This window comes from Mizuhopecten yessoensis, unplaced genomic scaffold, assembly GCF_002113885.1.
Source record: "Mizuhopecten yessoensis strain PY_sf001 unplaced genomic scaffold, ASM211388v2 scaffold9541, whole genome shotgun sequence".
NCBI classification, from domain to species: domain Eukaryota; kingdom Metazoa; phylum Mollusca; class Bivalvia; order Pectinida; family Pectinidae; genus Mizuhopecten; species Mizuhopecten yessoensis.
Window position 1 is genome coordinate 902,933 of NW_018408099.1, and position 18,508 is coordinate 921,440.

At 36.0% G+C, this 18,508-nt stretch overlaps 1 protein-coding gene across 1 annotated transcript; it reads right to left on the bottom strand.

Moving 5' to 3' along the window:
• Window positions 1-1,696: 1,696 nt before the first annotated feature.
• LOC110458326 (solute carrier family 28 member 3-like) lies at window positions 1,697-18,473 on the bottom strand. The gene is made up of 12 exons (XM_021509986.1): window positions 18,321-18,473; window positions 13,048-13,171; window positions 11,102-11,493; window positions 10,210-10,354; window positions 8,740-8,931; window positions 8,291-8,452; window positions 7,957-8,082; window positions 6,625-6,746; window positions 6,215-6,398; window positions 4,506-4,760; window positions 4,104-4,284; window positions 1,697-2,927 (listed from the first exon to the last, which is right to left on the bottom strand). The coding sequence occupies exons 2-12, from the start codon at window positions 13,150-13,152 to the stop codon at window positions 2,905-2,907; spliced, it is 1,887 nt and encodes a 628-aa protein (XP_021365661.1). The 5' UTR covers window positions 13,153-13,171; window positions 18,321-18,473; the 3' UTR covers window positions 1,697-2,904.
• Between the last annotated feature and the right edge of the window lie 35 nt (window positions 18,474-18,508).

The window sequence follows — 18,508 nt, forward strand, 5'->3', positions numbered from 1 at the left end:
TGCATCATGCAGGCTCAAAATGTTTGTACTTTAAGTAATTCCTCGAGACTTTCCTTTATTCTCAAATTAACGTTTTATGTAAACATGAAATCCACACAACCAGAAACAGTTCGTAAGCGTAAATACAGATATTATTCTTAAATGAAAACTACAGCATATGGATAAATTGTGTTTATATGAAATTCCTTTTAAACGTTATTGCTTATCTTAAAAAGCCAATTGGTAACAATAAAGGCTAATGGCTGTGTACGTCAAAATGACCAAGCCTTAAAAAGATTGGTTAGCGTAACCTAGCAAATAAAAGTCATAAGGAATTTAACATAAGTTTTTAAATATGAAATATGTTTTCTTGAAACTATAGTTTGTTAAAGAAAGGTTATGGTATTGCAAAAATGTGATTTGTTTTGGAAATATTGACCATTTATAAACATCATGAATTTTCGAAGATGTTTTATTTGGTCAAGCTAACATGTTATCATATACCAAGAGACTTTGCCAGATGTTACTCTTTAGTTTATACATGTACATGTGCAGATCATAAGTCTATGTAATATGTGTCAGAGATCGGTGTATGTTTCTGTATTCCATAAAGGACCTTTGTAGACCTCTTATGACCTCTGACCCTTCACATTTCACATCAGACAAAGAGCTTGGGAAAAAACTACACACCAACCCAGCTATGGTAACGGAATTGACATTGTTTTTCAAGAGTTTTAAAGATAGTGATAATATATATATATACATACATATCTAAGATCCTGTTTATTGCCGCGCATTTTCCTTTAATAGTGTCTGACAATTACTCAAAGAACTTTTAACAGACCAAAAAAAATTAAGAATATTTCTTAAAAAACAAATTCACCAATGATCCCATAAAAGATGCATAAAAAAGTATTATTGGTACATAAATCAAAACACATTTAACATATATACATTGTGCATGAGTGGATTTCGGTCAGGATAAACTTAAGCTTGCATGTATTCCGTCTTTGCGTATTGCAGAGTTATCTTCTCGTGGGAGCAGGTATTGATTGTTACGTTATTGGTTTGTGTGAGAAAATTACGACGTTTTCTCAAAAATTGATGACGTTACTCTCACAAACCAATGACGTAACAATCAAAACCTGCTCACAAGAGAAGATAACTCTGCAATACGCAAAGACGGAATACCGTTATGTAGCTAGAATAGTTAACATTTAAAAGTTAAAAAAAATCATGATAAGAAAAAAATAGCGCTTTTTACTATAAACTTTGAAACATACTGCATAATTTGTTATTTTACAAAGTATATTAAGCTATTCCTTCAGCGTTAGACAGACATATTAGTATTTTCGAATGGGAGGAAAATACATTTGTGGTATTGAATTCTCAAAAGAAAGTTGAAATACTAATTATTCTCAGAGTTCTGTTTTTGCTTCAAAGGGAAAGGAGTCTTATAATCTTTCTCAAATGTATTTACCATGAAAACATCTGAAGTATAGGAGGCGTGCAGCACTTCAAATCTCAGAATCATTCTGATGTGTAAAACGACCTGGGGACCAAATAACGAAAACGGTATCATATACTCTTAACTTCAGAACTATTCAAACTATAGATATAGATCTTTCATTTAATCTTAAACAAATTATATGCAAATTCTTGTATAAGTCATGCAAGTATCAGGTTTAAATCAATTTAAAAAGTCGAAAACCAAAAATTAAGAACATGTTTTTATTTGTTTATATATATATAGGGTGTTATGTAAAGCCATGTGATAACCTGGTTCGGACACAACCACCGTCCAGTATTGTGTATGAGACACATTGATTTTGGTATCATGCTAAGAACTCACAACCCTCTTTTATTATGTTAAGTATGCAACAATAATGAGATTTGATAAGGACACAGCAATCCTTCAGCATTATCTTTAGGACTCAACACCCCTTAAACGTGATGCAACGGACACAACAAACATCTGAAGTAGGTCAAGGACACAACTCGTCAGTATTATGTGAAACACAGCACTATCCTCTATTATGTGAGGATATGGTTTTTGGTACGGATACTACCCTCCCTCAGGTGCTATGTTGAGCACACAATAGCCATATGACATAACGGGTATGTTAAGGGTACAACAACCATCTATTTTAGGGTTTACGGCTCTGCATTACATTAGGACAAAGTCTAGTACATAATGTATGTAGCATATCGCTTGTTGTGGTTGTTAAAAGAACGTGGGCATAAAAAAACGTTCTGCGGCTTGCACATGTGCTTTCACCCAAGTTCATTGGCGATAAGAGGTTTTTCTTGTAAATATTATCAATTTCGCATGACACAAACCGGCAGTATACGCTATTTACAGAATAAATGTCTGTATTCTGAGGGTTTAGACTCCGTTAAAAGCCCTTTCACATATTTATTCTTTTAATAACGCTTTATTGATATGGGAGCTCGATGACACTGGTGTTGTTAAGTTTTTTTCTTCATTTCAAGTTCACTCTCCCAAGTTACTTCAATCTTGAATAATAGTTAAAACTTCCAGGTATATATCATTTGATAATGCAGGTATTATAGCCAATTACGTGACGTTTTCAATATTTACGCCAACCTGTTTCCCGCACAAGCCATGCACATTGTACATGCACAGTGGCGGATCCAGAGGTTTGTTTTGGACTTCAGGAATCTAATGCCAACTATGAAGTTTTTATTTTGACGAGTGATCATGTCTTACTGCATATTTTACAATATGTAAATAGATTCAATATGAAATGTCGATTTGGCCAACACGTATGGCGGAATTCAGCGACAGTTTCGTGTTTTGTGTTGTTGGGTTTTATGCCATAGTAACATGTTTACACCTCATCGCTTTCCAACCATCTAAAGTACATGCAGGTGCTGAAGGTCATTCGGAAAACGTGCTCTACGTCATTGGGCTGTTGTCAGTAATCCTAAAAATAGAAAGATAGAAAAACTCACATCAAAGGCACATTATTTTTGGATAAAAAAATAGAAGAATCTGGGATAAAAAGGAAATCTTATCACGATTCGTTTTTCTTCGCCAGACGAAATCAAATATAAACAAACAAAAAACCATCAGACTGGATCTGGAGAAGTAGCATACTGCTGCAGGCAGATGTTTGGCGTTACGGAAGCATGATATTTTTAATCAGGTAAGAACTGCATCAAAATCCAGAATTCCTGCCAAACAACATAACATTTTATAGCTTTGATATGATTTATTGTTGACCTGTCAAAATACATGTAATATAACAACGGCAGTGTTATCGCATTTATGTTTAAAGTCGCTTTTACTTTGGAGGAATGTACTGCTACAATGATCAATCGAGTACACGTTCACCACCATCAGGACAGTGATCGACATCGTGATAATGGTAGATAGCAATAAAGTGCAAGATAAATATGCAAGACCACACACTTCCGTGCACTCGTTAATATATTCGTCCGCACAATAAACTCGTGCTTTCTGATTCGTTAGAAAAACACAAGTGTGTGGTCTTGCTTTTATTAAATACCTTCCGTATTTGGTAGAGATCGATCAAAAGATTTTATAAACTTTGTTATGTTTTGCAAAAACCGGGAACTTTTCAGTTCGCCATGACAAGGGGATTCCCATAAAAAAGTAGTTCCGGCTAGTAGGTAAATACAACATTCCGTATGCACATGTGCAATACAGAACGTTGTATTTCATGGTCTGAAAATTACTTGTGTTACTATAACAAGATTCAACAGATATGTGAAAAAATTGTGGCCCAGGTGGACCAGGACACTTTCGTGGACTAGGTAGATCGGTCGGTTAGAGCAATGGCTTAACAATCTGAAGTCCAAAATTCGAATACCGGTCATGCCTCATTGATTATTTACACCCATCACCCTGTTGTTGGTCATATTTTGCAAGTTTGTTCTCTATTATTTGTTTTATCAACGTCCTGCTGGGAATTTTTCAGAAATTATATATCTAAGCTAGGCATGCAAAAAAAATTAAAAAATTCCAATGTGTTGTTACAATTTTTAGCGGTGGTACAGGGATCTTTAAATGATCTACCATCGTGAAATGTGTTTATTTTGAAGTTTATATTGCTAACGTGTTTCGATGTTATACTGACCAGCCACGCATGCTGTGATGAAACAAGCCATGCAACCGGAAATAAGAGCACGGAATGACACTCTGACGATATCTTCCTTTCTAGAGGGCGCCACCGCCGTCAATGCTCCAATCATAATGCCGAGCGCTGTCATATTAGAGAACCCGCACAAAGCGTACGTCGTAATAACCTCGGATCGGGCCTGAAATGACGGATACATTTAATATAATGTCATGCCAAAGTTTAAATTCAATAGACATTTTGATTTTTTTTTAAATATATGTAAAATTCTTAAAAAAGCAATAAACGAATGATCGTAAAAAAGTTATTTTGACAAAAATAATAAAGTGAAATCTTGTCTTAAATGTGGTTTCATTGAACACAGTTTCGAAAATTACAATATGCGTCTAACGTCTTACCTACCGACATAACGCCCCCGATCAGAATGGTGGCGTTCCCGGGCGTGTCCATGACGATATTTCCTGTCGTATCTAAGTGCCAGGTGCCGTTAAAATTCCGGAATTTTTGGCCATTCCTTATTACTTCCCCAAGATCTTCATAGGCGAAAAATTCATTGATGAATGTTTTAATGCCGACCATTCTGGCTGCCACGTGACAATCTGCTGGTTCAACTCCCATCAGGAAAACCAGAGGCCAAAACAGGTAGGAGCATATAAGCTATAAATTACAATAATAGCAGCATGTTATGCATACATGTAAACAAAACATAGCAATAAAATAATAATTCGAGGTTCTTATATACCGCTTCATCACAACTCAGTTCGGAGGTTGTCTCAAAGCTGTTCACAAATTAGTATCCGTGGTTATACCTGTAGGGCCTTTAATTTGCAACCAGGCAATCACAGTCGGTGCTGCCATTTCGGCGCTCGCAGCTAGCATTCAACAATTCTAGCACTACCGAACCACGTACTCATTTAGAGTGAGTAGACTTGAATAAGCGGAGTAAAGTATCTTGCTAAAATATACAACACAGTGCCGTTCGGTCACGAGCCTGGCGTCCTACCATTAGACTACCGTCCCTCCTAGTAGTAACAGTCAGTTAGTAATTTATCAGAATATGTACGTAGCAGATCATATTAAACATGTACCAAAGAAAGAAACAACCAATAAGTTCTTTATCAGAATATGTACGTAGCAGATCATATTATACATGTACCAAAGAAAGCAACAGTCAATAAGTTCTTTATCAGAATATGTACGTAGCAGATCATATTATACATGTACCAAAGAGAGAAACAGTCAGTAAGTTCTTTCTTAGAATAGGCACGCAATAGACAAACTGTTTAAATATAAACACATTCCGTTAGTACTTTCTCAGATATGATGCATCAACTATACCGAACACGACACAGTCCGTTAGTACTTTCTCAGAATGGAACAGAATATTCAGAGAATACCTATAGATAATTCATCCAACAATTGAACACATTTCAGAATAATAACATAATGAGAAATGCTAGAACTACATACTGATCTAGAACAAAAGTAACGTACTTTTACATGGACAATCATTTTAATTTTAGTTAGTGGGACATCCATGGTGATGGCTACTGGAATAAAAACTGCACAAGTACAATCAAAGAACAATAACTCGTAATTTTAGTTGATCAATGCCAGTTCCGTACTTTTCATTTTCTGGTACACTGCTAGAACACAGGAAACTGAGAATTTCTTACAGTTTGCTACGTTTTGACCTTAACTAACAATTGTTTAGGTGTTTATGGCAATATTCTACATTTAGAGGTTTATATCAACGTCGATAAAAATGCCATCCCAAATAGGGATATACATTGTAAACAAGAACGCAGGAAAGCTCCCGACCCAACTTCCTCGCATCAAAAATCAAATTTCTAGTGGATGTACAAAAATACGTAGTAGCGTTGGAAAGATGATTTGTTTTCTTTCACAAACTGTCTATATCCACGTGCTAAAACACACGCCTTTTCGATGTTTTATAGTTTTTTTTAAGCAGTAACACTATGACAAGTCGTCACGCGATTTACCTGATTTGAGGATGCATATTGATAGGCGTACACATAGCTCATTCATATAAAATTTATATGAAATGAAAATGAATGATGAAATGTATCGCTTATGTACCTACAGATTACCTGGAAAGAGAGGACGGGATAGTCTGGAGGAGTGAGTCCTACGCGGTCACCTAGCCACTCCAGAGTGGCGTTGCAGAATCCAAGCAAAGAAAAGAAAGCCAACACGCTGACTAGGATGTAGGCGACTATAGAAACCGCTCCGATAGCGCCTATAGACGCTGCGTCTATGATGTTTTGACCATGTCTTCAATACAAAATAATTCTATTACCAAAAAATGCAGTTTTCGACGTGAATGTCAAAATCTCAATTTCGTTTTTTTGAATATCCGAAGTTCCTAATATAATGACTTCATCAAGTTAAAAACTAATTTACACAACGTTTCAATTATAAAGTATTAAAAAAATTGCGATGTCAACTGTTCAATATATACTCTGACATATGAGAAAGAGATATGTACTTTGAACTTTACCCTTTTTTGTCCAAGGTAACCTTTGATCTCCTGACCTTATCGTCTGGGTAGAAGAGTTTGGACAAGGCGAGGGCGGCCGGGGCTGACATGACGGAGGCCGAGAGTAGGTGGTTTGCAGGAGCCTGCATCGGTTTAAACATAACAGGAACAAACATCACATTTGGTAATTATAACTGAACATAGAACAAGAAACATGGTCCGTGGTCATAGAATAACATGCTTTCTGTGCATAAAGAATTGTCGTTTTAATACATCTCCAGCACACACGCAGGTATACACACATAGGGAGATATTAGCCAGGTGGCATATGACTAGTAGTTACCACTTGATAAAGCAGCTCCTACGAATTCCTCAAAATTGTATTGATTAATGTATATGCTAATTGTATTGGTTATCTATGCACTGTTAAGCGCTTTAGAGTGGCTTAATCTAGCTAGATAGGGCGTTATATCAAATGTTGTATATCACATTTTTTAAATATTTTTTTCAAATCTTTCCAAGTCTTTTGCATATTAACAATCTTGTTTTAGGTATCTCGGTATGTGAGCATGGCACGTGTGTGATTCGATAACGAATGGCTAAAATCTCTTTAGGAATGCAGAACCTACTTCACTAAGCATTTGTTGACACGTAAATGTATACAAAATGTAGTTTTATTGTAAAGTATATCCAGACTTACTTCACGACCCTCTGCAAAGGTTGCAAACATAGACAATAGGTTAGGACCCATAATAGACTATACGGATTCCATTGGCTACAATACTTAAACATTTCTGCCAGATGTGTCGCGTCTACTTGTAGGCCAGTAGGTCGAAGGCAGAAAGAGTCCAACGATATATAGAAACAGCCGCGATAACAAACCTCATAACCATTATGTCGATAATAACACTTGCTTGTTGTTTTAACAATATGCCGTTTAAAAACGTATTCATTCGACTATTAGTCACTGTATATGCCTTCTGATTGTTCCTTATTTGTGATTAATACTGCAAAAGATCCTGCTCACGTGTTGATCGCGAAATAATAATCCGTATCAATTTGATTATTCATTTTGGGTAAAAATCGCCAAACTTAAGCCCGCGTAAATAACCCATTATACGGTATTACAGTATGAGTTGATCACGTAATTTGTTAAATGAAAAGCTAATGATAGATTCTCATTAGTCGAACGATTCCAAAAATGAAGGTGATAATAATTTGACATCAAAACATTACTAAAATAGTTAAAATACTTTTTGTATATCTAATATTCAAGAAAACTAAACTGTGTTGATATGTAAATGTTCTGCTGAAAATGTACACGAGTTTGAGACTGTAAGGAGAAAGCCTTACCCCGTACATGTGATAGACGACTAGCGTACTGCCAGACACGGTGGCAAACCCATTGGTCATCACAGTGTGTAGTTCAGGAAGCGTCATGTCGTCAAAGAAAGGTCGTAGGAACGTGGTTGTCTCCGCCTGAAAATGGGACAGATGATTAATCTCAACGATTCAATTGATTTCTTGTTAATTTCTCCAAAGACGTAAGATATTAACTAAATGCTTTTGAATGTGCAGAAGAATAGTTTCATGTGTGTTTTAGTTTTGAAAGAAGTTTGCTTAAAATTGACCAATGCAGATTTTGTTAACGCATATTCGAATAAATTGCTTCCGTCATGTGACTTACCCAACCGACGAAAATGTTAAATGCAGCATGCAGAGATTCCATGGCGGAAATACCCAGACTGTGCTCCATGACAACAGCAATACCCCGGATGAGGACTTGGATCCAACCAAGGTAATACAAGACAGAGATGGTAGCACTGAAGAAAACTATCACCGGCAGTACCTTGGGACGACAAGACGGTAGGATGAGCTAGTTTCTTAAAACTGCAAAACAAATCTACTGGATTGTATCGACCAATCATTCGGTTTTATTTTTTTGTAATTAAATGTAATAGGTAATAAATGTAATAGCTAAAGGGAAAACGAATGAAGACTGATTTCAAATCAAATGGTTATTGACTATATTTTCTTCTTATTTTTCTGGATTGATATTTTAAGAAATTGTCAAATATGTTTTACGAAGGTAGAAATACATAAACGCACGACAAAAAGTTATATAAAAAGTCTTACAGTGAATGCGAATAAATGTTGGTCAAGGGCAGGCCCAAACACAAAATTGGCTCCAATGTCAGAATGTTTGAGATATTCTGTAATTCGTTGTGCCAACCAATCAAATGCGCCGTAACCCCATGTTGACCGGAGCACTACCAGCGCAAAGATAAATTGTAAAAGTAGTCCCCATAACACAGGTCGCCACACCACCTGAGAATAAATACAACTCAAATGAAACAATCAAATAGAGGTTCAGTAATGCGTGATTCATGCACTTAGTTTAATAGAACACTTAGGTACAGTAACGATTAAGGTATGTGTACATGTTATACAGTTGCAATAAGTTAAAAAAGATATATTTTAGAGTAGTCCTTTTTTGTAATGAAAATCATTTAGCTTTTACCAAATAATGTGGATACTAACAGGCCCGTGCGAAGGTCACTAGCCATTTTTCTACATTTCATGCATTTTACAATTTTCCGGAAAGTCAGTTAAATGATATTTAAACAAACATTTGCAGCTTGAAGGAGAATGTTCAAGACGTTTAATTCTCACTTAATTAGTTCATACTTAACCATTAAACAGTTTTTGAAAAATAAGTAAATCTCATGTTTAGTTTTTTACTATAATATTTTGGTAAGATCAATAATAAGATGGTGCTAACAAAAACAAACACGATTCAGTTCGAATAATTTGTCATATCTTGAGAACCGTTTGACGGAAAGCATTATAGATATTGTCAGAGAAAAAGTTTAACAAATCTTTTATATGATACAAGCGTTTGTTTTAATACCTTCACTGAAAAATAAATCTTTTCTTTAATTTGGTGCGGAATAGCAAATATGTTGCCAAAGCACAAACCAGGAATTAAAACTTATAAAAGGATTCATTATGCGACCTTAAGGTCATAGCTAGAATTAAACAAGAAAAAATGTATATTCTTTCTAAAACAAACAATTACGGCAGTGTCGAAACCATATGTAATGTATATCAAACGATATTTCACCGATCAACTCGGTTTTGAAGTCACTATCAAACTATGAGGAGTTTCTTTGCTCATACACTGCTCTCCCATTTATTTATCCAGAAAAGAAAATAATCAATTTTATTTTCTCCACAAAACGTTATATCTCACAATGTATTTAATTCTGATGGCAATATAAAGGCACTTGTCGTTAAGTAATGTGAATTGCCCATACTCCGATGGTTTAAACATATTTACACTGTATATACTTCTGAGCAATCTTTCGAAAAGCAGGTTACTACCTCAAGTTGGTGTTTTACTTGTAAACAATTTAAAGAACGTTCCCTTCATGTCTGTAAGAGAATATAATACAAAGTACCATACTTGTCTGACGTTATTCCAATACAGCTGTAGTACATATGGCATAATTTAATGCAGTTTTTATGTTTAAACGTGTGTGTGATTTAAAACGGTCGCTACTGGACAACAATGTATTTGACGTAACTACTAAAGTGGTAACTTACCTTAGCTGGATCTTTGGAGAAGAAGAACATGATCATTATAAACACAACCAACCCAACAGCCGATATAACGTTTGACGGAAATTCGATGAATACTTCGACCAAAATGTAGATGAAAATGGCTAGAACTGCAATCATGCTAACCATCCTTAAAAAAGTACATAAAGATGAATGACTAACTATTTACTGCAATAAAAAACAAAATGCATTAAATCTTTATTGTCAGTAAGTTTTATTATACTCTTTGATTTTTTAATAGAATTAATCGGCAGATGACATTTGCACTATTGTGCAGAAGCCTGGTGTTTGTTTTAAGTGCTCAGATCATCGAATGTATCCGAAATATTAAGATCTCATTATTAAACGAATCGAACTTTAGTTTCCCAACATAGGAATGCGTGACACAAAATTAATAACGATTATAACAGTTCAGGCTGTTTTATGCTTGAAATGTTCTGGAGAATTTTATGTTATCAAAACGTTGTTTTTTTTTATTCTGATGTTTCTATTGCTTATCTGGATATGTACTTTATACAAAAGATATAATTCGAGTCTAAAGGCACGAGTCTAAACAGCTAAAGGGAGATCACATCGGTATGTAACAAACGTATCGAGAAGTGTTTAGATATTGGGAGTAAAGGGTACACTGTAGCTGTTTCATTTATCGACACCCATCCAACGTATTACTCTTGGTAAGTTTGCGCTAAGATTTTATCTATTTATGTTTATTTGGACTTGACAACTAATGTTTTAAAATGTACGCACGACCGCACACATTAATACTGTTTTATTTTCAAATATTAGTATTCATGTAATTCTGAATTACATTCGGTGTACCACGCAATGATATTTCAACGGAGATACCCCGCGAAAGGTGAGAACTATAAAACCTTACCTTTGTAGGAATACATATCTTCTTTGAATATGACGTGTGATCTTTATGACGCACTTAGTTGACTGTAACGATGATGACACGGGAGGACCAATCTTCACGAAGACAATCCTGACAACATATCCCAGGATCACCAAAACGGTTCCGACCATCAAACGAACTGATCCTTCATCACCGAACCTATAAATCATTGCGTAAACAAAGTATGCTAGGTAGCCTAGAAGTAAAATGACTTTGATAGCTTGATTGACTCTGTGTTTGTTCTTCTTGAAATACCGGTCACATGACCGACGGACCCGGATGATAATGCCAAGCGGCGACAGAGAAGGAACCGACCTGTCGTCGCGGCTGTCGTCGCCTATCACTATGCCGACCTCAGTGGTAGAGTCTGCAATCTGAAAAATACCATAACGAGTCGAAGTTTATAGAAACGGATTTCCTATCACGAAGCAAAATGCGTATGACGAAGGAATACTATATTTGAAACATGACTAAGTTGTACGTAAAATGACAATGACCTAGCTCTTGTCTCTAAACACCGTTGTTATTTGTAAGTTTTGATATTGTGTTAACACGCAAGGGCGTTAATCATTTGACCTCTCTGTAGTTTTTAATTTAAACATATTTTATTGCCAAGCAAATGGATTGGGCACAAGTTATCAAACTTATATTAAGCCCTTTCCTAGCAAATTACAAGCATATATTTACAATAGTACAACAAGATGGCAGAATTAATTTACATATATACACTATTTCATTTTTAAATGCTTTAATTTATAAATTGAAATTATAAGAGAGAGACAGAGAGAGAAAAGGGGGGAAGGGGGAAGAGACAGGGGGGTAATAGTCTGTAATTATAATACATACATCCTCATCATTATTAATGTATGACATATAGTATCTTCCTCTTAGAGAGAGTGGATATTATGGTTCAATTGAGAGAGAGGGAGAGAGAGGGGACAAGGGGGAGGGGGGGTACTAGAATCTGTTAGAGTCACGAATGTATTGCTGAGTATGCATGAATATCGTTATGTTTTCCTGTTCCGAAAGAGATGTATCTCCAAATAGAAGTAGATTTAAATTAAGAGGCATGTATTCATTCAGTTCACGATAAAGCTTAATTCTTTGTTCGTTATATATATCACAGGTAAAAAAGAAATGGTGTGTGTCTTCAATAGGGAAGCCACATATACAACGTTGGTAATCAATGAGGTTAACACGAAACAGGTCACTTTTCAAAGTACTAGAACGGTTTCTTAATTTTGTATGCAAAATATTATTTTTCCTATCACCATAGAAAAAGGGGTTTGGTACAAGCGGCAAGTTTACGTCTTGAATGGCGTTTCTAAATGATGAGAACGTGGCACTACGTCGTATACTAGTAGGTAACTGGTTCCACAGTCTAACAGTAGAAGCAAAAAAGGATACGTTAGATAATTCAAGTCTGTTGTTAGGTAGGTTGTAGTTTTCAACGTTTCGAAGATTATAGTGAGAGTTATCGACAAGGGAAGGGAGTAGAGTGTTGAGATAGTTAGGGGCTATATTATTGTGGATTTTAAAAAATAATTGAAGTTTTCGACGGGATCTCCGATGGGCTAGAGAATCCCATCTGTAGTCTTCTTTAAGAAAGTTATCCATCTGTCACATCATGTCTGACATTTGGATTTGCGTTTGGTACCTAAGCAAAGCAAATTTACGAGATGATCAACATCATTCGTACATGTAAATGTACATAACTGTATTTCTACTAATATTCTTGAAATAAAATCAAAGTTCAGAAGGCCATATTATTTCCCTTTTCAAAGCTATTTCGTTTTATATGAGTAATTAAACATTCTAATAAACAATAATTAGTTTAGTCATCTCTAAATAATCATACGATGTATAATAAAGAAAAGTTGTAAAATTAGAGAAAGAGTGAGAACAATATAACGGAAGTAGCATCTCACGTTTTCGTCTTCTTGTCCTTTGTCTTCATCGCAAATCATCAAATGCTCACGGTGTGCCTTCAGGTCTTCCTCGGTGACCATCTCTACTTCAGTTTCCGAGTTCATTGTCCTTCAGTGCCAATGGCTACCGTTTACGAAATTAAATAACAATATCAAAGCGTCATGTTATTGACAATTGAGTGGTAATATTTAAGCAAAGAATATGTAATTAGCCCTCTCTCAATTAAGGTATTGTCATTTGGTATTTTGATAATAACAACGTGACTTGGGGCTTCAACCTGATAATAATAAAACAATAGTCACGCTATGGGCTTCGACCCTGATAATAATAAAACAATAGTCACACTAGGGGCTTCAACCCTGATAATAATAAAACAAAAGTCACACTATGGGCTTCAACCCAGATGATAAAGAAAAAATAGTCACACTATGGGCTTCAACCCTGAAAATAAAGAAACAATAGTCACACTATGGGCTTCAACCTTGATAATAAAGAAACGATAGTCACACTATGGGCTTCAACCCTGATAATAAAGAAACAATTGTCACTCTATGGGCTTCAACCCTGAAGCTTCAACCCTGAAAATAAAAAAAGTCACACTATGGGCTTCAACCCTGATAATAAAGAAACAATAGAAGCGTCACTTTGGGCTTCAACCCTGAAAATAAAGAAACAATAGTCACACTATGATCTTCAACCCTGAACATAAAGAAACAATAGTCACACTATGAGCTTCCACCATGAAAAAAAAAAAAATACTACTCACACTATGGGCTTCAACCCTGAAAATAAAGAAATAATAGTCACACTAAGGGCTTCAACCATGAAAATAAAGAAACGATAGTCACACTATGGTCTTCAACCCTGATAATAAAGAAACAATAGAAGCGGCACTTTGGGCTTCAACCCTGAAAATAAAGAAATAATAGTCACACTATGGGCTTCAACCATGAAAATAAAGAAACAATAGTCACACTATGGGTTTCAACCCTGAAAATAACAAAATAATAGTCACACTATGGGCTTCAACCCTGAAGATAAAGAAACAATAGTCACACTATGGGCTTCAACCCTGAAACTTTAACCCTGAAAATAAAGAAACAATAGTCACACTATGGCCTTAAACACTGAAAATAAAGAAACGATAGTCACGTACCCTATGGGCTTCAACCCTGAAGATAATGAAACAATAGCCACACTATGGGCTTCAAGCCTGAAAATAACAAAATAATAGTCCCACTATGGGCTTCAACCCTGATACTTCAACCCTCATAATAAAAAAAACCCGTCACACTATGGGCTCCAACCCAGATAATAAAGAAACGATAGTCACGTACACTATGGGCTTCAACCCTGAAAAAAATGAAACAATAGTCACACTATGGGCTTCAACCCTGAAAATAAAGAAACAATAGTTACACTATGGGCTTCAACCCTGAAGATAAAGTAACAATTGTCACACTATGGGCTTCAACCCTGATAATAAAGAAACAATAGTCACACTATGGGCTTCAACCCTGATAATAAAGAAACAATAGTTCCACTATGGGCTTCAACCCCGAAGATAAAGTAACAATAGTTACACTATGGGCTTCACCCCTGATACTTCAACCCTCATAATAAAAAAAACCCGTCACACTATGGGCTCCACCCTGATAATAAAGAAACGATAGTCACCTCCCTATGGGCTTCAACCCTGGAAATAAAGAAACGAGAGTCACATTATGGGCTTCTACCCTGATACTTCAACCCTCATAATAAAAAAAACCCGTCACACTATGGGCTCCAACCCAGATAATAAAGAAACGATAATCACGTACACTAAGGGCTTCAACCCTGAAAAAAACGAACCAATAGTCACACTATGGGCATCAACCCTGAAGATAAAGTAACAATAGTCACACTATGGGCTTCAACCCTGGTAATAAAGAAACGAGAGTCACATTATGGGCTTCTACCCTGATAATAAAGAAACGATAGTCACCTCACTATGGGCTTCAACCCTGAGGATAAAGTAACAATAGTCACACTATGGGCTTCAACCGTGAAAATAAAGAAACAATAGTCACACTATGGGCTTCAACCCTGGAAATAAAGAAACGAGAGTCACATTATGGTCTTCTACCTTGATAATAAAGAAAAGATAGTCACCTCACTATGGGCTTCAACCCTGAGGATAAAGTACAATAGTCACACTATGGGCTTCAAGCCTGAAACTTCAACCCTGATAATAATAAAACAATAGCCACACTATTATCTTCAACGCTGAACATAAAGAAACAAAAGCCACTCTATGAGCTTCCACCATGAAAAAAAAAAAAAAATACTACTCACACTATGGGCTTCAACCCTGAAAATATAGAAACAATCAATAAAGAAACAATTGTCACACTATGGGCTTCAACCCTGATACTTCAACCCTCATAATAAAAAAATAAAAATAGTCACACTATGGGCTCAAACCCTGATAATAAAGAAACAATAGTCACACTATGGGCTTCAAGCCTGAAACTTCAACCCTGATAATAATAAAACAATAGTCACACTATTATCTTCAACGCTGAACATAAAGAAACAATAGTCACACTATGAGCTTCCACCATGAAAAAAAAAAAATACTAGTCACACTATGGGCTTCAACCCTGAAGAAAAAGTAACACTGGTCACACTGTGGACTTCACCCCTGATAATAAAGAAACAATAGTCACACTATGAGCTTCAACCCTGAAAATAAAGAAATAATAGTCACACTACCCTGAAGATAATGAAACAATAGTAACACTATGGGCTTCAACCCTGAAAATAAAGATACAATAGTCACACTATGGGCTTCAACACTGAAAATAAAGAAACAATAGTCACATTATGGGCTTCAACCCTGAAAATACAAAAATAATAGTCACACTATGGGCTTCAACCCTGAAAATAACAAAATAATAGTCACACTATGGGCTTCAACCCTGAAGATAATGAAACAATAGTCACACTATGGGCTTCAACCCTGAAACTTCAACCCTGAAAATAAAGAAACAATAGTCACACTATGGCCTTAAACACTGAAAATAAAGAAACGATAGGCACGTACACTATGGGCTTCAACCCTGAAAATAACAAAATAATAGTCACCCTATGGGCTTCAACCCTGAAGATAATGAAACAATAGGCACACTATGGGCTTCAACCCTGATACTTCAACCCTCATAATAAAAAAAAAACGTCACACTATGGGCTCCAACCCTGATAATAAAGAAACGATAGTTACGTACACTTTGGGCTTCAACCCTGAAAATAAAGAAACATTAGTCACACTATGGGCTTCAACCGTGAAAATAAAGAAACAATCGTCACACTATGGGCTTCAACCCTGATACTTCAACCCTCATAATAAAAAAAAAACGTCACACTATGGGCTCCAACCCTGATAATAAAGAAACGATAGTTACGTACACTATGGGCTTCAACCCTGAAAATAAAGAAATAATAGTCACACTATGGGCTTAAACCCTGAAAATAAAGAAATAATAGTCACACTATGGGCTTAAACCCTGAAAATAAAGAAATAATAGTCACACTATGGGCTTCAACCCTGAAAATAAAGAAATAATAGTCACATTATGGGCTTCAACCCTGAAAACAAAGAAACAATAGTTACACTATCGGCTTCAACCCTGAAGATAAAGTAACAATAGTCACACTATGGGCTTCAACCCTGATACTTCAACCCTCATAATAAAAAAATAAAAATAGTCACACTATGGGCTCCAACCCTGATAATAAAGAAACAATAGTCACACTATGGACTTCAACCCTGAAAATAAAGAAACAATAGTCACACTATGGGCTTCAACCCTGATAATAAAAAAACGAGAGTCACATTATGGGCTTCTACCTTGATAATAAAGAAGCGATAGTCACCTCACTATGGGCTTCAACCCTGAAGATAAAGTAACAATAGTCACACTATGGGCTTCAACCCTGATAATAAAGAAACGAGAGTCACATTATGGGCTTCTACCTTGATAATAAAGAAACGATAGTCACCTCACTATGGGCTTCAACCCTGAAGATAAAGTAACAATAGTCACACTATGGGCTTCACCCCTGAAAATAGAGAAAGGATAGTTACGTACACGATGGGCTTCAACCCTGATACTTCAACCCTGATAACAAAGAAACGAGAGTCACATTTTGGGCTTCTACCTTGATAATAAAAAAACAATAGTCACACTGTGGGCTTCAACCCTGATACTTCAACCCTGAAGATAAAGAAACAATAGCCACACTATGGGCTCCACCCTGATAATAAAGGAACAATAGTCACACTGTGGGCTTCAACCCTGATACTTCAACCCTGATAACAAAGAAACGAGAGTCACATTTTGGGCTTCTACCTTGATAATAAAAAAACGAGAGTCACATTATGGGCATCTACCTTGATAATAAAGAAACAATAGGCACACTATGGGCTCCAACCCTGATAATAAAAAAACAATAGTCACCTCACTATGGGCTTCAACCCTGATACTTCAACCCTGAAGATAAAGAAATAATAGTCACACTATGGGCTTCAAGCCTGAAACTTCAACCCTGATAATAAAGAAACAATAGTCACACTATGGGCTCCACCCTGATAATAAAGAAACGATAGTCACGTACACTATGGGCTTCAACCCAGAAAATAAAGAAATAATAGTCACACTATGGGCTTCAACCCTGAAAAAAAAGAAACAATAGTCACACTATGGTCTTCAACCCTGAAAATAAAGAAATAATAGTCACACTATGAGCTTCACCCTGAAAGTAACAAAATGATAGATACGTTAGAAATTTCAAGCCTAACATTAACAAAACAATAGTCATAGTATGGGCTTCATCCCTAATAATAACAAGATAAAGGGCCCTGGACCGAGTATAAATCACATCAACTGTACAAATATACCAATTATGGCCGCTCATAATGGCCTAGGATGTATGTTTCTAGAACGACTGCCAGTGAGCGGAATGAACAGTAGTCGGATTTCGTGTGTATTTTTCTTTATTTACATTGTACATTTTGTACGTATAAAATGAACGTTTTACACAATCATCTTACAGTGAAATACTATTCCTTGTGGCTTATATATTGTACGTGTAGAATATTTGTAGTATACATTGAACTTATCCGCGTCCGCCTTTGCATTGCTATTTTTAGCGAGATGCATTTAGAAGTGGCAACATGAACATTTGTACATTAATATCATATTCAATAGTTACAATTGTTGTGGTCACTTACCCAATGTCATCAGTATACATGCACCACTTGGTTTTGGAGAGTCATTTTGTTTACTTCGCCATTTCGTACACATACCACTCCATGCCCCCCATTCACCCCAGCTGTAGAATTGCTCCGCATATGTGTGCAGTTAGCACGGAGATTGTATGTGTGGTTCTGTAACTGTTCGCGCACTCCATAGCTGATAA